Source organism: Patiria miniata, unplaced genomic scaffold (genome assembly GCF_015706575.1).
Source record: "Patiria miniata isolate m_02_andy unplaced genomic scaffold, ASM1570657v1 HiC_scaffold_20, whole genome shotgun sequence".
Lineage (NCBI taxonomy): Eukaryota > Metazoa > Echinodermata > Asteroidea > Valvatida > Asterinidae > Patiria > Patiria miniata.
This window is the reverse complement of record NW_024037059.1, coordinates 17,287,769-17,310,213: the sequence shown is the minus strand read 5'-3', so window position 1 is coordinate 17,310,213 and position 22,445 is coordinate 17,287,769. Positions and strand designations below refer to the sequence as shown.

General features: G+C 41.3%; 1 protein-coding gene across 2 annotated transcripts in view; it reads right to left on the bottom strand.

Moving 5' to 3' along the window:
* Positions 1-1,985: 1,985 nt before the first annotated feature.
* Positions 1,986-22,445, bottom strand: part of LOC119727646 (neurobeachin-like) — a 69,809-nt gene continuing 49,349 nt past the window's right edge. The window contains exons 26-37 of one of the 2 annotated variants that reach the window (XM_038199629.1): positions 21,967-22,147; positions 21,366-21,526; positions 19,361-19,390; positions 16,756-16,863; positions 15,934-16,315; positions 15,152-15,799; positions 14,513-14,905; positions 12,896-13,131; positions 12,450-12,616; positions 3,580-3,701; positions 2,558-2,710; positions 1,986-2,164 (exon numbers count right to left, since the gene is read on the bottom strand). In XM_038199629.1, the coding sequence (XP_038055557.1) occupies positions 2,001-2,164; positions 2,558-2,710; positions 3,580-3,701; positions 12,450-12,616; positions 12,896-13,131; positions 14,513-14,905; positions 15,152-15,799; positions 15,934-16,315; positions 16,756-16,863; positions 19,361-19,390; positions 21,366-21,526; positions 21,967-22,147 (2,745 nt within the window). In that variant the 3' untranslated portion in view covers positions 1,986-2,000. The remainder of the gene's footprint in view (positions 2,165-2,557; positions 2,711-3,579; positions 3,702-12,449; positions 12,617-12,895; positions 13,132-14,512; positions 14,906-15,151; positions 15,800-15,933; positions 16,316-16,755; positions 16,864-19,360; positions 19,391-21,365; positions 21,527-21,966; positions 22,148-22,445) is intronic. The other variant, XM_038199630.1, reaches the window with a different exon arrangement.

Genomic DNA, 22,445 nt, shown 5'->3' with positions numbered 1-22,445 from the left:
CTTGCTGTATTACATAAAAATGTTGTCATTGAAAATAGAGTTACATGTACCTTTACAGTTGGGGTCACAGTATGATATCCCATTTTTATAAATAAGCGTGGTACATGGCTTCATGTATTACACTGTATAGCATTTGTTTTTCTGTAATCAAAGGTAATAAATTGAGGTATCTTTTCGCACATATTTCTTAAATTTTTCTGCACACTTGATAAAGACCATACCTATCCCCCTCTATTTAAATGCAAAGTAACTTCATTAATATGCAATTACATATCAGTATCATAATATGCACAAAGTGCTCAGGATCCACGAGCAGAGCCTTGTGCAGCAAATGTTCCAAACAAATCCCCAGTGTCTGGTCTTGACAATCAATTCTGCTTCAATTACTCCACAATCAGAATGACAACTATTACTATATTTATCCTCCGTAGGGTTCAAATAAACCCAAAGCCCTGGTGCCTAAATGACTTCCCAATGCAATTAAAACAAGGAAAGACAAATGATAGCTCATTGTCAGACCAAGCTGGCAAACAGGGGACCATTTAAGAGACAAATGGCTTGGGAATAATTACAAGGCCTCCCGCCGAAGGAAGGGAAACGGACATCGGAGGTGCTGCAAGCGCCCAACCCCTCGTCGCCATCATCCATTTCCGGGGCGTCAAAAAAAGGACGCTGGCATCCGTCATATTTCTGTTCGTCGTGGCGGCAAGTCAAGCGGAGCCATGAATACAGGTGTTTTGCTGGGTTTTTTTCCATTGAAGATTGTTCTAGAGATTGCTAGGAAAACTGAGGTCATTTTTCTTAGCTGGTAATTAACATCAATTATTTTTTGTTTTGTTGGAAGGTTCTCAGTGTTCAGGAAGAGGGAGGGTTCTGGGTAAGGTATCGCAGGGGATGATGGATGCGCGGCAGGTGATTCCATGGCAGTCAGTTCTCCAGGAAAACAAGCCAGTTTATCTCTGAAGACAACGATTGACTGCAGAAATCTCTCTTGTACGGATGGCATAAGTTGAGACTCCCATGCTGAAGTACCGGTACAACCACTCTGATACAGCTTCAGTTTTCCTGAGTTTTTCAGTAGTTCCTCTTTTTTTTGTTAATGACATTTTCAACATCACAGCTGGAGCACTGTATCTTCAACCAGTAAAAACAGCATTATGTATAAATGTTTCTTCTTATACTTGGGCAATTCCATAAAAACCAGTTCTATACGTACGTCCGACCACATGTACAAGGTGGTTACGGTGGTGGTACCTTAGTTTGGTCTGTAATTGTTTTCTACTTATTAGATGTCACATTATTAGTGATGTATCACATTCACTTTTCCAACAACAGCTCATTAAAGAGTCTGACATGTACGTTCAAACTCACGGAATTGCCCATTTTAAACACTCCTTTAACATACGTAGGTCACGCAATGAGTAAAATAAAGATTGACTTTTTTTTAAAGAAGAACATTCAGACCTTTTGGAACAGAACATTAAAAAAAAGTTTAGTAAAAAAAATAATTTGCTTTACACTACATTTGACAATGAAGTGTTCTACAAGTGAATACAACATTTATATCAGTTAAAAATATGTGTTGTCCGGCCGACGAACAATGAAATAAGGCAGACACAATCAAGAAAATTGCACATAAAAAGTCAAATCCAGTTTAACAAATCCAGTGACACAACACAAACAAACATATCACAGACCATGAAACCATATTCACCATTTTGAAAGCCCCGGTTTTCTGAATTCAAACCAAAGAACTTGTCAGTTTTGCATTAATTTTTCACGAATCTTTGGCATTAAACTTGGTTCAAATTTAACTGTGAATAGAACAGGAGTACAGAGTTTCGCATTCTTTTTTGAAATTCTAAAACTTCCATCAATAACCAGTGTCAAAGGAAACTGTTTTTTTTTTTTTAATTCCAAGTTTTTTCAGTACTATAAAACTATTGTTTCATTGTTTTCCGTTTGCACCGCAACCCTCAAAATGGTGACAATACTTCTGGTTATTTTTTTTGTAGGCACAAACTGACCTTAGAATCCAATTCCTTGTACGCTGGGTCCTCTTCATCCACTTCAAAGTACATCTCAGATGAGGTGATGGAGAGAGATCCCTTGGCCACGACACAAGGAGCGACAAGAGAGGATGGGGTGCTATAAACAACTGGTCCTGAGGTGGCAAAGGAAACGTTTCGGAATGATTTTCCAGATGATATTTCGTAGACTACCAAACTTCTAAGTATTAAAATGGACACTTCAAAATAATGTCTAACTAATAGCCTTTATGGTTACTTTACCCAACTCTAAGCATTATTAGTATGCCCTCTTACTGATCAATCTGATGAGTTTTCAGAACTCACTGAGTTTGGTAGTCTGCCCTTTAGATGAACACAGATATTGATGTAAAGTGCTTGCTCAAGAACACAAGAACTGAGATTACCGGCTAGGGCCGAGCCGTGATGAAGGTTACGCTATAGAAAATGCGTAAAGATGATCGGCCACATTCATTTGACATTTTTATTGGGGTTTTTCTCTTGCAACAGAGTAAGGACTTTGAGGTTACCTTCGAGTTCGGTTTCCAGTTCTACATCCTTGTCATCTTGCAAGCTGGAGCTGTCCTCTTCAAACTCGCTGGTTTGGGAGTCAAACCTCCTGCCTGCTGCCAGCTGGGAATGCAAGGCTTGCTTGGCTTTCTCTATCACATCCTCATCCTCACCTGTTGATTAATCGATTAATTGATGAATTGATCAAATTGATTGAATGATTGATGGATTGATTACTAATATTGGATGATCAATACTTTGGGTGGTTTGAGAGTCAAACCTCTTGCCTGCTGCCAGCTGGGAATGCAAGGCTTGTTTTGCCTTCTCTATCACATCCTCATCTTCACCTGTTAATTGATCAATTAATTAATTGATTTGCAGTCCTTCTGATTTGAAAATCATAGGTGTGTGGAAAAAGCACACCTGCATTTTTTTAGGCGTGTGATTTTTCTAGGCATGTGATTTTCTAGGCGAGTGATTTTTCTAGGTGTGTGATTCTATGGTCCAAGCTGGGATATTATTTCATAATATTCATTGTGGTTTACAATTAAGCTATTTTCTCTTCACTGACGTACTTTATTTTTCACAAATTATGAAGTGAAATTATGCTGAAAATGTATGCCGAGGTGTGCGGTACTGAGGGATTCAGGCGTGCGATTATTCGCACTTCTCAGAAAGCATTTAGGCGTGTGATGGCGTGGGGGTGTGATCACACGCCTCAAAACAGAAAGACTGGATTTGCGGATGGATTGATTACAAATTCCAAATAATCAATACTCCGTGTAGATGGGGAGTCAAACCTCCTGCATGTGGCCAGCTGGGAATGCTCAATGATAAACTGATCAATAAAATGATTGATTTACTGTTTAATTAGTCATTTCAAATAAATAATACAATCCCAAAAGGAAAAGGACCGGCAATCTTCAATTCTGTCTAGTTTTCCCTTTAAAATTTCATGAATATGAGACACCGGAAACGCATGATAAAAAAAAAAAAAGCATGAATGTATCCAGAATGCTGTCCAAGGTGATTGCTTCCTTACCATGTTCAATGGCCGCCATGAGTGTGGCCTCAGGATGGGTGGAGCCAAGGGGATTACGGATTAGCCTACGATGGCGTCGGGTGTTGTCCTCCCACATATCTACACGGTAGAACTCACGCGGCCTACGCAGTCAAAAGGAAAACACACCAATAACCTCAATCACTTTCTCCTTTTACATCTTCTATTACATTTTAAAAATAATAATAATGCACATTTACGAAGCTCACATATCTGTATTGGCGCTTGAGGTGCTTCATCTTTATTACCCTGCTCATTGGGCCAATGAAACATTCCAAAGACCATCTCGGCTCCCTGGGAAGTACCGGTATTCAGGCCAGTACTGCCATTTTGGCGCAAAGCAGCTAGTCAGTCACAGTAACAATCTCTGCCCTCACAGGTACCCATTTACTCCTGGGTGTGTGCGGGTGTGTGTGTGGGGGGGGGGGGGGGAAGGAGCAATTTGTGACAAAGTGCCTTGCCCAAGGACACATGCATCACAACCCCACAGGCTGGATTCGAACCCACATCCTGTAAATTTACCAACAGAGTTCAATACTCCATTTTCGAAATTCTTACCAGTCTGAGAAAAAGCAGCAAGCAATATTTAAATCAAAATTTTAGAATTTTGCTTGACACTGGTTTCTGCTAAGCTAACTGTGTTCTCAACACCGTTTAGCAGTTTCAAGTATCTTCTGAAGTGACAAATAATTAAACCTGTTATTATAAAAAAAAAGTGTAACGGCCAGCCAATGCTCTTCCAAAGTGACAGTCCAGCTAGCCAGTCACTCTGGCATGACCAAAACTCACTGAACCCTTCACTGCACTTTGTATTAACTGTCAGGTCCTGTTATATGGATTAAACGCAACACAGATGTGGCATCCATTCAGAGCAACTGACCCCGAAAAAAGGACGCGTGCCCCCTTCTACAAAGAGCACCGATATCAATTTTTAAAAATTTTGAACTTGACCTCAAACGGACCGACTATCTATAACTATCTGTACTTCTCGTCAAGCTGTCGCCGCGCTTTGAAGTGAATCTCCACCCCCTTTCTGAAGGGCTGTCTGAAAATTTGTGTTACACATTCGGAGTGCCACTGGGACACTGGCGGTATTTTAAAGTGCAATATGAATGAGGGAAACACATTTGTAAATCACATGATTAATTTTGTGTTATGCTCTGGGTGGTGGATTCCAAAGTGTTAAGAGCCTTAGCTTAACGAGAGAAGCAGATTTTTCATCTGTCTGAGTATAAAAAAAAACATGGTTTATTATGAATAAACTCAAGATGAATTCAAGTCTTCAGGGTAGATACAGAAGCAAGTGCACAACGCTTGTACCAAACTTCCAGCGGCTTTTAAAGATCAGTCAAGTTATCTGAATGCTGACTGATTGCCTGGCTTGTTGTGAAAGGAAGGATGTAGGGCTAATTTGCTATCAATTCATTTACTTTATGCAGCCAGCACAACACAAGAAAATGGATTATTTCTCCCCCCCCAAAAAAAAAACGAAAAGACATGGAGAACACTTAAAACAAATAAAAAACTTTTCTCTTTCCTCAAAATCTCCAGAAGGTAATTATAAATTGTAATTTTTTTTGGGGGGGGTAATCATCCTTACTAGCAGCTGAGAAGCTGAATTCGGGCGATTCACAATGCAGTGCGCCACCAAGAGTTTGCCACAGAGAGTCCATTTTTCAAGTTACGATCGACAAAACATGGCCCATTTGAATGAGTGTCGGTAGACAACTTGAGCTAATATGTCACAGATTGAGGCGTAGCGTTCTGCCGCCTTACAAAAAAACACCATATTGATATCAAGAAAAGAAATGGGCAAACAAATCCTGGAATCATTCGCTTACGAAACCAGTGACCGGAAAAATTAACAATTTCAAATGTCCCGCGCTGCGAATTTGTCGACCATCTCCCACAATGCACTGGGAAAAATGAACTCTCCGTGGCAAACTCTTGGTGGCGCACTGCATTGTGAATTGCCCGAATTGCAAAGGACGCGGCTACAACGTGGTTGAGCCGAAGGTATGTAAAGGCGCAATAGGCTGCCAGCCATACGACTCCTGTATGACCACGGAGCACAGCCAGAGATAAAAAATGTACTGAGTTGTTTGCAGAACACGTTTCACCCAACCATGAAAAGCATAATAAAAACCTATTAAACCAAGAATCCCTAATACCCCTCCCCTCCCCTTCCTTCCCCCTCCCCCCTCCCACACCAGGACCCAGACAAGTTGCAGTCAAACCAAACAATGTACCATGAGTCAAAGATACAAAGTGACATCCCTTATTATGCCTCGATCTCTGAGAAGAATAGAAGTGATCAAGCACACGCCAACCAGACCCTGTTCATTCTGCTGAGTAATGCAGGTCCCTCGATTCCCCTCCCCCTAAACAAATGAAATCTAGACACGACATAGCGCACACAATTTTAAATTCCCCAAACAATAAATGCTACTAATGATCACGCTTGACGATTTCAAAATGAGGCAGTGGCATTACTGCCACCTAGGTAGGCGGTGGTTGGAACGAGAAAAACATCTCTGAAATTTAATCAAGGCCAAGTAACTAACATCAGATGATATATGCAGATGGTGGAATATCCAGGCTTCAGTTCCAGACGACTTTTTTTTCTTTTTCTATCATTGTTTCATTCCTCAAGATGACAGAAGAGCAAGTTCATCCTACTTTACGACAACCAGCAACCAAGGCCGCCTAATAAGCCTTTTAACGACTTTTATTCAAACTTGCTGACGGATGGCGAGATTTTATCCGGAAGAGAAAGACGTCTTCTTAAAGTGGTGACGCATCCTGTGGATTTTGACTAGAGGAATTCAGGGTTGATTCTTAAGGTTTTGCTTTGAAAATATGCAGTCATGGTAACCATGTTTACCGCATGGGACAGTTGCTTGTCCTTACATAAAGCATTCTTGGTTCCGTCATGTACACACAATTCAAATTTTACCAAATTTCGATCCCCACCCAACAGAGTGAACACTGTACCACATGTTCTGATTGTAACACACTTTAACTTGACCCAAAACTGTGTCTGTACACCGTTTGTACGTCACTACATAATTTTAACCGAAAGCGTGGATTTACATGTACAAGAGCAATTCAAATCAGAACTTAAATTCTGAAGAATTCAAACTTGCAGTGTTTTCTTTCTAAGTTTCACAGTCACTTTGAAAAAAAAAAGAGACTGAAACAAAGTCCGGAACGGACCAATTCAATGTGTGACTTACATGTAGAACGTGACCAATTACGGTACTAACACGTGTTAACATAATCCAGCGGTAATGTCATTTACCAATGTCAAGGTACTTCATGCGCAATATTGCACCTGACAAGGACGCAGGGTGACCCTGTTGGACCAACAGCCTTTTACTCTATAAGAGATCCGCAAGTAAATATACGACAGCACATCAAAGCTGCATCGCTTATAAAGAAACTGACAGATGAGACAGACCCAGCAGATGAGAGACTAATAAGTCATCAGTCGTATAAATCCCGCCTTGGCAGGTGTTTTTGGAGAGATGATTATCAATAGCATTATATTTAAGTGGCTCATCAATAGAACAAACACGGAGATGAAATTCAGGAGAGTGCAGGCAGGTCATGAGTGAGCCAATGGAAGGTCATTGGCTCTTGACCAAGATGGGGTACTAACTACTGAAGGACCTTGGGCTTGGGAACAAACACCTGTTGTCTGCCTGGTGACAAGTCTAATCAGCCCATCCTCACACTACCTCTTCATTAACAGCAGTGCTTGGGCACATGGTACTGACAAGCTGTGGCATTTGGGAGTTTTGTAGTAATGCAAGATGGAGGGAGTGGGGATGGGGAAGGGGACAGGAGTGGTGGGGGTGGGGACAGGGTGGGGACGGGAGGAGGGGGATGGGGATGAGGATGGTTATGGGAGGAGGGGAAGGGCATGAAAGGAGGATTAGGGGCGACTCCCAGAGGGTAGGAGGGGTAAGGACAGGATGGGGTGGGGACGGGAGGAGGGGGATGGGGATGAGGATAGTTATGGGAGGAGGGGTAGGCATGAAAGGAGGATTACGGGTGATTCCAAGAGAGGAGGAGGGGTAGGGGTGGTGGGGTGGGGACAGGAGGGGGTGGGGGCAGGAGGAAGGGGATGGGATGAGGATAGTTATGGGAGGAAGGGTAGGCATGAAAGGAGGATTACGGGTGATTCCAAGAGAGGAGGAGGGGTAGGGGTGGTGGGGTGGGGACAGGAGGGGGTGGGGGCAGGAGGAAGGGGATGGGATGAGGATAGTTATGGGAGGAGGGGTAGGCATGAATGGAGGATTAGGGGTGAGTCCCGGAGGGAAGGAGGGGTAGGGGTGGGGGCAGGAAGGGGCAGGGAGTGGGTGAAGGGGAAAGGTGGCAGGGAATGAAGGTGAAGAAGCCACACCCCATGCCTAATATGAGTTTAACTATGCGAATAGTTTTTGAAATTATTAAGTTGATGTCAACTTTTTAAAGTTATCTTTTTGATATCTCTGCATAACTCTTGGAAAATTATTCTGGAGGTGTCACTCAATTCAAATTTGGGATGCATTTTCCCAAAACTAGACTTACAAAATGCTTTTGGTGTAGATTAATATTGCTTTGGTTTGTGAACAGTATGCCCCTACCTCTCTGTCTCAACTTGATGTCATATGACAAGTAATCAACATTAATCAATACGCATCATGCATCATAGTATTGTGGCGTCCTGTGCTAGACAACGGCCAATTATACATCTGTCAATGATGACAGATGCAAAATATGATATCACAACTTAAGTCTTGCCTGGTTGGGGAAAGTAGGACGGGTTACGTCCTCGTTATATTGTCATACTGACATAACAGCAAACTGTGACACTAGGAAGATGCAGTATTTGGGATCTACTGAGTTGCAAATTTGCAAGACGTACAAAATGTATCATCAGAAATCCGTCGCTCATCAATCCCAAGTCCATCGTAAGTCCTCCAGTCTAAAGTCTAGTCAAAAGCTTTCCAAAAAACTGTGATAAACAGCAATCCTTTGTCAAAAGAGGGGCCATGCAACCCAGTTTCATTACTGCATTGGGAAAAAAATCTTGTGAAAAAGGGGAAACAAGTTAATGGTAGTTGAATTGTAGATCTGACTTAAGTATCACATATTTTAGCAATTAATTACTACTTAAGGACTATTTTAACCACAAAATTGAAGAAATGTAAACTGAATTTCACGCGGAGCATTGGTCGGACTGACTGAACCACTGCACGAAGAGTTCATCTTACATGGGATGCTCTCTTCAACTCCAATCACACAGGCCAAAGTAGAATACCTAAACCACTTCTGTCATGCACTAGGCTCAAAAACAAACTTGTCAGAAGCCATATCCTATATGCGTGTTCACAGCTGTTGGGGTGTTACACAAAAATGTTAGTAAGCTATCGATGGAAGGGGCCAGAATTTGAACTTGCTTGGGTCCCCATCCATGCCTACCCATTCCTTTCCCTCTCAAGCAGAGAACAGAAAACATGCTTGTTTATTACGCAAAAACAGTTGAGGTTTTTTGACAGTAATCACAAGGCTGGTGCATACTTCACACGAATGCAAATCGCATCTGACACTAGTAAACATTTGCTGCGAGATTCGGCAGAGTTGAATTGTGTTCAGCTTTTTAGGAATCACAGCACTAATACTTGCATCACAATTTGGCGTTCGTCTTCGCTTTTGCACAGAGTACAAACTTGCCTTCAGGTTGTAATATCGTCCAAAGTAACTGAACTGCTGTTGTCATGGATCAACCAATCAGGATCGAAGATAACAAGATAAAGCAGCTTGTTTTATGTTGGGTATGTTTGCCTACATGTAATTGACCTTAAAGGTGCAGTGAGGAACTGGCTTTTGCTCACAACATGGACATTTTTTTTGTACAGCCCTAAAAATATTTCCTTTAAAGACATCAATCATTTCTTGCCCAAACGCAATGGCATCACGGTTGGATTTGAAACTAGAATGTGTGGATTTCGTCAATAACTAAGACAAATACTGTAGTGCTAAGCAAAGACATATCAAATGTTGTCTTCTGGATGCTTTGACAAGCACAACATGGACATTTTTTTTGTACAGCCCTAAAAATATTTCCTTTAAAGACATCAATCATTTCTTGCCCAAACGCAATGGCATCACGGTTGGATTTGCAACGAGAATGTGTGGATTTGGTCAGTAACTAAGACAAATACTGTAGTGCTAGGCGAAGACATATCAAATGTTGTCTTCTGGATGCTTTGAAACTTGTCAGCTTTTGTGAAGTTTAATTGGATACCAAATTACAAAACAGCCTCTGCAAATGTACATCTACCTGTAGTCTGTAAAACAGTTGTCACTCATGTGTTTTTTTTATTTGTTAGGTACTGACAATAACTGCTTGAATGTAATCTTCAACTAGCCAATGAAAGTATATTTCTATGAAGTTGAACTTGAGACTGAAGTGTCACTGGACTACGAATCCTCAAAAACTCCTGCTGAAGATGAGTTTCAGTGTGAACGGGGGAAACAGTGTTGTGTGGGGTACGTGAGTCATCCTGGCCACCTGGCCATGTGGAAGAATGTTCTATCGGTTACTCAGCAAACCATGGCTCCCTGTCGCAACATGCGAAGGGGAACCACGAGATTTAGAAACAAATTGGGATAAATCAACATGGATCTTTAGGGTCTTCGTTCCTTCAACACCCCCCCCCCCCCCCCTCCTCCAATGATCGGCTTTTCCAAATCCTCCGCCCGAACAACTGGGGTGTCGATGAATGTCTTCAGAGAGTGGGGTTTGACTAAGAAGCCAGAGAGTTCATGAGAAGGGTAAGTAGGTAGAGCAATGGGTTCCAATTGCTTATTCATTGCCGTCTTCAGCTTCAATTAATGTTGCGGATGGATCAAGGGAGGTCAGGGATGACGAGCAACAAGCGAGGCAACGGTGATGGAATCTCCACGTTACACGGATAGGCATGTCAGGGTTATCCTTTTCCCTTCTTCCAATCAACTTCGCTCATCGGCAAAACAGAAACCCCGGTAAATCCATCACACGCAATTCACAGCTCACTTTTTGGGGGATAAAAGGGGATTAATGCTTACAGGAAATTCTGAGTTTAAACTGGGGCAGGCTTTCGGACAAGTAACATTCATGTTCTCCCCCCCCCAAAAAAAAATTAGCACAGTCAATTATCAGGAGTGAGGAGTCTTGCAGCTGCTGGTACCAAACCTGAATCCAGAATGGCCCGATTGATCCAAAACCAAATCAGACTCGACGAAACTAATAGGAAATCCTTTCAAAAGGAGTTGTAGGACAAGTTGAGGGGCAGAAAAAAAAGAGGGGGGTGGGCAACTGGGGTAACTGCACCACTTTGGGAGGAAACTTGTCGGACCGTAGAAGGGGAAGAACAGGATCAAGTGCAACTTGATACCGAGGAGCGGAAAGTGGACCAGCTATCCTCAAAGGCTTCACAGGGATTAAGGAGCTAATGTGAAGAGTAAACAGGAGCTTAAAGCTGACTTTTAAGCAGCAGACAGTATCGGACATTGTAGTCTGCTGTGCAAGTCTGAAGAGCCAAACCCCTTCAAGGAAGCCATTCCAAGCAGGACTTTCGTTGTGTGATTGGCTACACTTGTTTTTGAAGTAAGGCAGTAATTTTTGCAGATGTGATGTTAAATACCAACATTTTAGGAGGGGGACTAAAGTATGTCACAAAATTAACCATTTCTTGAGGCCCTATGAGTTTGAGAAGAATAAGCATTGTCCCGAAGTTCCATTACTGATCTCAAAAAGGGCATTTTTGGAGAGACTATTTTGGTTGCGGTTTACAGTTCTGTAGTCAAGTCCGTAATAATAAGTCAAGTCACAAGTAAATCATCAGTCAATTCGCATGTCTGTTCACAAGTAACAGGGTTCAAATGAACTGTGTCCATGTCACAGTTCATTTGAACAGCCTGTGACTTGACTTGGGACTGAATGACTTGTGTTGGACTTGTGATTGACATGCATGCTTTGTTCACAAAATGACAAAAACGTCTAAATCTCGCAAAACTTTGTCATGAGATAATCGCATTTGAAGTTATTCCTTTTTTCAAAAGACGTTTTCGACAACTTTGCAGTAACAGAATTCGGAAATGTTTGCATTGTCCGAAAGCTTATGATTTGCTCTCCGCTACATCATACCGGTAGTTGCTTGTTAAAACTCTCTCTTGATTAAACAGTAATTCATTTATAACAAAACCTTTTTGCACTTCCATACGCAGAACATCCATATGCGGGGGCCCATATTTTCCCCATTACAATGTACACAGTTTTTATCACTGCATGGTAACATAAACTTTTTATTTGTACTTTTTGTTGGCACAATAAATCTGTGCTTTGACGCATAGAATGATAGTTGAGTGCATGCGCGTCTGTTCTCTTCCAACATCGTTCAATGCACATGTACGCTCCCATTCTTATGTGTGTGGAGCAATGCGTAATCCCTCTGGTCCTGCTAACGAGGTGACTATTTGTCACGTGAGAAGATTTTACGCTTTTTTACACTGCGGTAAAATGAAAAACACAGATTTCAGACTTTTTGTCAAATGTTTACTTACAATAATTAAGAGAGTAAACAATATTTCGCTTTGAAAGTTGGTCAAATTGTTCGTTGAGACAAATAAATAAATAACGAAAAGGCTAGTAAAACTCAAAATCGAACAAATATCGATTTTCGAGGTTTTTGTCACTTCTTGAGGAAAGCACCGATGTGATGGACTTGTGATGGACTTGTTATACCTTGTGATGGACACGACTACAACACTGGAGATACACCCATTCCCACTGGCTGATTGTAAACAATTCCTTGACGTACCTGTTGGTGACATTGCCCCAAGCTCCATGCTTATTGGTCAAGATGTTGATAGTCTTCTGCAGCAGCTGATTGGCAAAGATGTGGTCCCGCCTCCTGGCAGCCGTGATGAGATGATCACACATCTTCTCCTCTTCCTTGCATTCCATGCCCGACTGGGCACACAGGGACTACGAGAGGAAAAAAATCCACAAGTATTGAACGTGACAAGCACCGCTTGAACAAGGACATTGACAAAATGGGGGAAAGCCAACGTAGCACTAGATAGCTCATTGGTAGAGCACCGGAACGGCAATCCGGAGGTCGCAGGTTCAAACCCTGCTCAATCAATTTCTTTGTTCAACCTTAAAAAAATATAATAATGCACGTAGTCATTTTCCCTTTGTGGTTAACTTGATAATGAAAACCTGACAGAGGATAAGTGATCATGTTTTTGAACCTCAATTTACCTCAAACTCAGCGTGTTTCTGCACATCCTCGGCCCGGTGCCTGCTCAGTATAAACTCGGCCTCGTTGGCCACGCGCAGCAGGTGATCCCTAGTAGCGTGGGAGTAAATCCTGCCCTCGTTGACCAGCTCTATGAAGGCCAGGCCGGCATGTTTCTGGATGGAGTTCTGCCATTCCTGGGAGCACAGCATCATGACGAGCTCGATGACTGAGTTGGACGACTTCATGCTTACAAGACCTGGAGGGTACGTCGCAGAAAAAAACCCAAATTTTCAGAATTTTCCACGGATTTACATATTTTCATTAATTAGATCCTGTACATTATGCGTTACTGAATAACATAAACAAAAACCACCTGAGATATGACACATGACTGCAAAGGGTCCATTTGTGATAGCGCGAGGGTGCTATTCAATGAAACTCTGAGGCACATAAAGCAGTAAAATGTTAATTTATTCATTTTCATTAACTTCCCTGAATGATTTCATTATCCTCAAAGGATATCACAAAACACAAAAAGGCTAAATGATACATAAAGAAAGGTGAACCCCCATTCACTTTACATCACACAAAGGCATAAATTCCTCTTTTTTCCAGTTCAGTTCAGTAAAGAGCCATTTATATCCAACTCTGATACAAGACAGACCCGCCACAATACCTAGACACAACCCCGCCCTCCTTTGACACCTCTGCTGAAAAATATTGGCCAATAAATCTTGTCTTTGGATTCCAGCTTTTCCTCCGAGACACAGAGAAGAATCAGAAGGTGTGACTGCCTCGTTCACACCTACACGCCCCTGGGTTCCGTTACCCTATCCAGTCTGGGGTTTGTCAGTATGTCTGTCAGGGTCTTAGTGACTTGCGACGAGCCCCATTAGAACTCAGTCCAATTCCTAGGATACAAGTATCAACCTTTACAAAAAGACTTCCGCAGACGATTCACTTTTACGAAAACCCGTTGGGATTCCCAGGTTTGCCACTCCGCCAGACGCACACGGAAAGGCGTGTTTGTCTTGTAAAACGACTCATATAATTTATTTGTTTGCAAATTTGTATCTCATTGAAGGGAAACCGAATAAACAATGAGTCGTTTGGGTGATATTTCATTGGGTCGGTGCTCTTCTCATTCCTGGGGGAGAAACAGAACCCCGCCATGAAACCATAAATTTTTGGATTTTCGCAAGCAGACATCTTTGTTTCATTGAAAACGGGCAGGGGTGCGGTTGAGAAACACTGTTTAGATTAAGATGTCATTCCATCCCCCCACAAGGATGAAATATCGCGAATAAATCAAACAGGACAAAAAGTTCCTCACAAATGACTGATGATGATGTTTCTCAAAAAAAATGTTGAGTAGAAGTGACAGCAATTAGTTTGCATTTTTAAAACTTTGTGATAAGACTCGACTATTCCTTTATATACATTGTAAACCTCTTGTCATTAATAAGAGACAAGTTAATTAAAGTAATTTAAAAATAAATTGCAGAGATCCAGTAAAACTCTTGATATTAAGTGTCAATATTTACTACATGTAGCAACATCGTCCTGTTCTCATTTCTTCCATGAGTATTGACAAGACCACAAACTTCAGATAGTTAACAGGAGAAAAAACCACTGACCTTCGATGAGCAACTCCTGCCCATGGCTTCCCAGCAGGGTCTTGGACAAGAAGGGGGCAAAGTCGATAAAGATCTCCCTGAGCAACGGTGCGGCAGTCTCCAGGGCCTTGGTCAGTCGCTCCTCTACCGTCCCCTCCCCGAGGTAGCAATCGCTGAAGGAGTTGACGCTCTGCGTGGCCATGTTCTCGAGATCCAGGTTCTTGGGCCGGTTGGGGTTGGCTGGTACCCCACCCGGGCCGGTTGTCGGGACTGAGTGGTCCATGGGGAACGGCATGGCTGGGTAGGGCTGCTGGGGGTCATCGATGGAGTTCGGTTGGTTTCCGTTCTGTTCGTTTTCTTGGGCTTCGGCAGCTGCGGTGGCAGTCCACGGCCATGTCTGCAGGGGCAGTTTTTCTACACAAAAGAAACAAAATGATTTAAAACTTAGCGTCCAATTCCGTAAGTCTAAGAAGTGCCTCAATTAAACGTTTGCCCGGGACACAATTGTGGCCCTTGCTGTATCACTTGTATCTGCAGGGCGCCAGCTGAACACAAAGTTGCCAAACTCTTAGGAAACAATGAAACGATGGAATTATTTAGTTAACAAGAAGTCTAAACCTATCTAGACTCCTCCGAAAGAAAAAAGTCTTTTGAGCTTACCAACTTTCTCCGAGGCAGTGATCATAGATGAGATGGAAGCCGTGTTCAGTGGACCACCCACGGCCCCCACTGCCCCGCCTTCATCAGGACTGGACTGAGCTGACCCACTGGGAGCACTACCATTGGCAACCGCTCTACCGTTAGGCTTACTGACATCATGGAATGAAGGAGCATCACCTTCCCCTCGGCCTTGCCCGTCTGGGGATTCCCTCTCAGTGGCTCTTGCATCTGTCTCCTCATCTGTGTCTCTGGCAATCTCCTTGGATTGGACATCCTCCTCGGATGTCTTCTCCTTAGATGCCTTCTCTGGCTTATCTTCGGCAGATTCCTTCTCTGCTTCCACTTGCTCCTGAGATGCTTCCTTGGAGACAATGCTCGCATCTTCGGCAATCTCCTCCTGGATGATGCGCTTCTCCTTTTGGAGCTCCCCGTCTTCCTCCGCCTCCTTTAAGTCCTTCTGTTCCTCCCCTTCCACTACACGGTTGTCGACGTCAGGGATGTCTTTGGGAGCCGTCTGCTCATCGCTGGTCTGTGCATCTTCAATTTTCACTGGGACTGTATCGCTGTCCCTCTGCGGAGGGGTGCCGGGTTTGATGACCGGGGTTGGCTTAGTGTCTGTTGGTGGTGCCTCGATCTTTTCAGCGACGTCTGTGATGTGAACAAATAGGAAAGCATATTGCTGAAGCATCATTAACACCTTGGAAGCTTTCTAGATGGGACTCAACACTGACCAGTGAATACTGGCTCGTAAATATGCATGAGGTGTGATGTCATCTACTTACCATTTTTAATCTTCCCTTCTGTTATCTTATCCTCTCCGCTCTCTTCAGTGATTTTTGCCTCCTTCCCAACCATCTTCCCAACCTGAGGCTTGGATGCTGTCTCCTTGGCAACCGCTGCCTCCCTAGCAACCACCTTCTTCCCCAGGCGTGTCAGCACAGTCTGGGTTCCCCGGTTCTCTGACGGCGTCTCGGAGGCCAGTGATTGGCTGCTTGAGGCGTGGCTGGGCTGTTGGCGTTGCAGGGAGTTCTGACGGGAGCGGGATGAGGACGGGGTGGAGCTGCCCACCTCGTTGTCTAGGATGTCACGGTAACGAGCAACCATCAGGACTGAGATGAAGTAGACAATGGCTAGGGCTAGGAACTGAGCCTGCTTGCTCTCCTCCTGAAGAAATGATGATGGAATATATGAGGAAATCAAACCAGGCAGCTTCAAGAGCACAAGGCCATCTTCAAGAAAGTCCAATCAGCCCAAAAGTTTGTATTCTCAAAATCCCATAAAATGATTATCAATGGATTATAGGGTTCATGAATGAAAGAACTGTTTCCAAAGCAGTGAAATTACATTTTCTGAGCTCTTTTATCTTTTGTTTAACATCAGCAGGGAAATGTAAAATCAGGAAATTGTAACTGAAATGAAATCTCCAGAATGAGCTTATTTTTAAAACACTCAAGGTCAAGAAAAAAAAAGGCAAAATCTAGGACAGACCTTAGGGTCAACCAGCATCTCAAATTGTACAGCAGAGTGTGTCACACACCAAAGAAGAAATCACAAACAGACAGACAGATGGACAGACAGACAGGCCGACAAACAACTGAACTCACCACATCTCTGTAGACTACTGCCCTCAGCCGGTGTACGTCCATGTCTTGTAGTAGCCTTCCCAAATCCTTGATTGGGGACGTCGGTCCAGCCAGGTTCTCCACGATGTTCTAGACATCAAGCAAAAACCATCGTTTTATTGACAAGATAAAGGTTTCAGGGCAAGACACTTCAATATGAACCAAACTTCTATCAAATCCGTGGCTAGGATTAGGGTTTGGATTTCGGATTAGGTTTGGGATTAGGATTAGGATTAGGATAAGGTAAGGTGCTCTGTGAGGATTAGTAGTCACTGTGGTTATTTCTGGTGTGGCTTGGCAAGCAAGATGTGTGGCTTGGTGCTGTGTGATGGGTTATATAGATCTGTTATTATGTTATTATATTAATGTTATTTTCTTAATAAATTTACAGTATAAAGAAACCTGGTTAAGAAATCTATTTGTTTTGAAATGAGAGAACCTTAAAAAGAAAATAAGTTTTTAAAAAATATTACAATGATTTGCTTATCGTTTAGTTTTGATATTTTTCTTTGGTTTTTGTTTGGTCTTGGTTTTTTCTTCTTCTGAAATCATGCAAAGGAAGGGGAAATGATTGTCAGTGAATGCCATGCAGATTCATGCAAGAAATTGGTCTGAAAAATCAATTTTTTTATATTTTTTTCCGACTAAATTTGGACATTCATTCAAATTACAAATAATTATTTGAAGCTTGTCTGAAACTCAGCTCAGGCCAAACCCGGTTTTGTTTACACTGAAAATAAATTTCATTCAAGATATCTCATGGTCTTATAAGTTATACAATGATAAGACAATTTCAAGAGCAAATATATAAATATGTCAACTGCTGTCCATAAGAAAGACAATCAGCCAAGTTTGGAGCAAATTATTTCACTGTTAATATTTATAAAAACTAGATAGCAATAGAACTGAAAACAAAGTATTTGAAGAACACTTGGACAAGTGCAAGTGTGTGCAGGTTAAAGTGAAGTGCTGTGAAGTTAAACAAAAGTGCAGAGGCAACAAAATTATTTATTTCTCCACAAGGTAAAAACAAAATATGATATAAAAGATAGCAGTAATTTTTTTCCCAAAGTTAGGATCTTTTTTTTAGCCTGAATTTGTGGCACAAAAAATATGTATATTTCACAGGGGATTGAACTGATATTATTTACTTTTTATTTAATATGCCTTATCATTGCATTAATTTGTTTGCGACAACCACTGTATCTAAATTGACATCGGGGTAGTTGTTCAAAGTCATTTCATTACATTGTCATTCTAATGTTGGGTTTACAAAAAAACATATTTTTAGGTTATATTGTTTATTTATTTATTTATCTATTTTTTTATTTTGGATGGTAAAGGAAGGATATATTAAAATTCTTCTAGTTCGAAAATTAAAATCTAATCATTTCACATTTTTGATGCCAAGACGAGCCGCAAGTACCCCCTGTACAGCTTCAAAAAAATGAGAGAGATGTTTAAAAGCTTTTGCCTTGTGTACCCACTGTCCACTACAAAGAGGTGCCCATTCAGTTGAAAATTGGTCACGTTTCCTCTGTGCGGTGCGAGCGCAAACCAGTGCAGAGATTCAGTGTGACCCACACACCCTAGCCCTACCGAGTAGACAATACAGTAGCGCCCTCAACTGTTTCTGAGCGGAGTCCAAAACCAGAATTCTCTTTGCAGCCTTTAGGTGTGCCAAGATACATGTACAACTGCACTACGTTTCCTATGTGTTAATTTTCCCATTATATTAAATCCCATTAGAAGCAGTTTACAGTGCACCAAGCAAGTAGCTAAATACTTAAGGAATTAATGTGAATTTTAAGACATCTGGGACAACTAGGTATGCACCACTGTTAAGCAGATTGTCTTATGGGCTATGTGTACGAATAGAGAGGGCTTTTTTTTTTTGCTCTTCTACTTTCGAGAGCCAGGTGGACGGAAAATACAAACTACGTATTTTAGTCTGAATGTTTACATAGCCATAGTGTCTTCAGAGTGCGTTCGAGTGTGTCTCCCAGTGGTCTCCCCCAACTCTCCCTTTCTCACCATCGAGGGGGTACTTGTGCACGGAGCCATTATTATTATTGAACCTTAGCCCATTTCACAGAGTCAGTAAGCGCTAAGCTGGCCAGTTAGCAGCTCTTCGAAGTTGGATACATAGCACCAGTCTTCGACATTAGAACCCTCTTTGTTTGCCACCAAAACCACTGTTCACTTAATAATTCATTATTCCACTCTTTGTTAGCAGTAGTCCCAAAAACAGGATTTCTTTTACAATATCTTTATATTTTATAAATGATAATTCTATTGGGAAGGAAAGGAACAATGCGGGAAGAACACAATGGATGAGTTATTATGTAAAAATGACATGTTAATATGATTGATGGAAAGGGAAAAATGGAGTTTAGATGAAAAACAGCGTTGGGATGAAATGAGTTACATGTCGTGCCCAATCCACCAAATAACATAAGCACTTGAAATGATGACAGCAACAAGAATGTAAAAAAAAAATTAAAAATCGTTGATACATGATAGGTAAACTTTAGTCAACCACTCAAAATAAAAACCAACGGAAAACGGCAGTGCAATGGACATGTACCTTAAGCACCGATGGAAACTTTCCCTGTAACTAAACAAAATAAAATCCAAAATGCAAAAAAAAAATGAAAATGGGAAAAACTGGAAGGGGTCTGTCACTGTATCACATGCAGAGAGAAAGAAAGAGGGGGAGGGGCACAGGATTCTAAAAAGGGGGAGGCGACCGGGAATGAGATAGGAATGGAATGAGATAGGAATGCACTGAAACAGGCACTGATTGGAAATTTGACAGACAAACTTGCCGACGAAAAACAATATTTTTACTTCTCTGATATGATAAATGTCTTCAAAAAACTGTGTTCATTGTAAGTGCCAATTCTGAAAGTCTTCAAATTTCAGAGATTTTGTGTTCGTAATCTCAAAAATATATAACACATTTTTAGGAAATGAATCAAAACCAAGAAAAAAAGCCTTCAGCATTTTTTTAAAACTCATAATTTCAATTTTATAAATTGCAGACAAAATGCTATTCTACTAAATTGACTGTGAAAACGGAACTATATTTTGAATGTGTATTTTTTTTCATTACAATATCACTTAATGTTTTTTTCTTGAGCAGAGTGATAAAGTCTTTTTACAAATTGACGTCATAACTTTTTGCGAAGATAATAAGAATTCGGTCCACAAGAAAAAGAAAAAAGAGATTCAATAGTCCAAAGTTGGAGAACATTCAACTCATGCACAGAACCTGCAAAGTAGAAGACGTTACAAGACAAGAACTCCAGGAAGAACAAGATTTCATAGCAATCAGTTCAAGATATCAACCAACACAATTCAGAAGATTTCAAGACAGCATAAGAGGAAAACGGGGAGACAGCTTTTTAAAGAGGGGGACAAAAAAACCACAATATCTGACAAATTCTGGAACTTTTTGGCCATCAAAGTGTTAGCAGCTGGGTCATATGTTATAGGTTAATCTGGAGAGACGTCTACATATGCTCACCCTTTTCCGGGCGCCGGCCGTAACTTTTAAACCGATTGGCTGCGAGCGGCCGTCAAAATATCAAAGGCAAGACTTGGTCAGTCAATTGTATCTCAAGAACTACTTATTATAGTTTGTCGGGTGGTTTTTTTTCTCCAGAGCATTGATGTCCGTAAAAAAAAATTAAAGAAATTGTCTGGAGTGGGGTTTGAACCTGTGACCTCCGGATTGCCGTTCCGGTGCTCTAACCACTGAGCTATCAAGCCCTATGTTGGAGGTTCCCCAATTTGTCAATGTCCTTGGCTTCTGACTAGCGCCCCTTGAACAAAGACATCGACAAATTGGGGAGCTGCCAACATAGGGCTGGATAGCTCAGTTGGTAGAGCACCAGAACAGCAATCCAGTGGTCTCAGGTTCAAATTTCTTTGTTGAACTTAAAAAAACAATAATAATAATTAATATAAAACCTGTCCCAGAACCTACAACTACAATGTAAATACGTCAAATGGTTATAATTGTGGAGAGGGGCTAAATAAGACTGTTAACTTTGAAGATAAGATACACTGATATTTTGAAACTTGGGCACAATCAGAGACTCTAATACGTTCATCACTGCTTATGGTATGTGGGATGGGAATTTTTTTTTGATGAATTTGGGATTGACTGTGGAAATGTAGGGATGTATATTTCATGCAATGAGATGATTTAGAGGCTTGTATTTCTTAGGAAATCATTGTTAATGTTGGGTTTTTTTTGGCGAGTAAGGGTAAAAAGGGCATTTTAGTGCTTGTTTTAGTAAACACTTTGAGTTTAACCGACAGGGTTGAGATAAACAGCACTGCAAACTTAAAAGTGAATTTTAGATATAATCTTTTTTTTGAGAATGTCTTCTTTTTCAGAAGTACAAGCAAATCAGGCTTCCTTCTTCGAATTACTAAATTTTCACAAAAAATTGTTGTCGTAATAACTATCACCTAACAATCCATATTGAACTCACAATCTAAACAGATTTATTACGGTCCTAAAAAAAAAGTGAACACCGCACTGTTGACCTTTCCATGTGACCTCTGAACTTTGACCTTACCCTTGCCGAGGGCTGGGTGGCATTGATGAGAGTCTGTATGCGGGCAGTGGGGCTGGTGGGCTCCGTCAGGCCGATGTTGCTGAGACTGAGGTGGCTTGAGCTGGGTGATGGTTGGGTGCGGAAGCGACACTCCAGGACGTTGCGGATGGCACAGAAGGTGGCTGTTGAAGAGGACGGAAATGAAAGAATATTTTTATTTCCATTATGAGAAACATTTCTAGCTAAATATCGATCAACTAAAGGCTTTAAATATGGGTTTTGCACGTCACCAATGTTAATTTTTGCTGCTGATTGAAAACCCACAATTAAAATGAAGGAGTTAATGAATATATACAAATTAAAATCTATTTTGGAAGGTTCCTTACTTCAAATCAAACTTACAAAAATTAAAACAAAATAATTATTCAAAAAGTGCACTTGAAACTCCAAATTGTTAATGTTCCTAAATTCTTGACTGGCAATGAAGGTCTATAATTCTGATAATATTAATATTTATGTTATTCTGATACTTGAGTCATTCACTAGCTTCAAGACTAGGTTTGTTTTCTCAATTCTTAAGGAACACTAGGGATTGTTTACATCAAAAGATGCAGCCACTTACTGAGTCTCAGACACTGTCTGAGGATCCCTCCTCGCGGCATGTTCTTCTCCACTTCCAACTCTCCAAAGTTCTGATTGCTGGCAAAGACCAAGACGTCTACAAGGTTCATGATGCGATTGATGAAGGAGATGCCGACCTCTAAGGGTAGACCCTGGGTGGGCTCGATCACGTCAGGCTCATGCTAGAAAAGAGAAGGGGGCGGGGATGGTCAAGAATCATACAGCGTTAAACTTGATCAAGAATTTGCGGAAAATACAAACGTAATGTTGACTGACTGTTTGTATTCTTTTTTTCCCTTTTTTTTTGAAGTGAGTAAGCTTTGAAAGTTCTTAACTTAGCATACACGTAAGTCACCTCTGTTTTTCTGCCTTTTTGGGGAAAAAATAATTTTTGAAAAAATGAAACACAACCAGAAACCATAATACGTGTGTCCTTGAGTAAGCAACTTTACTGCAATTAGTTGTTTTGTTTTCATTTTT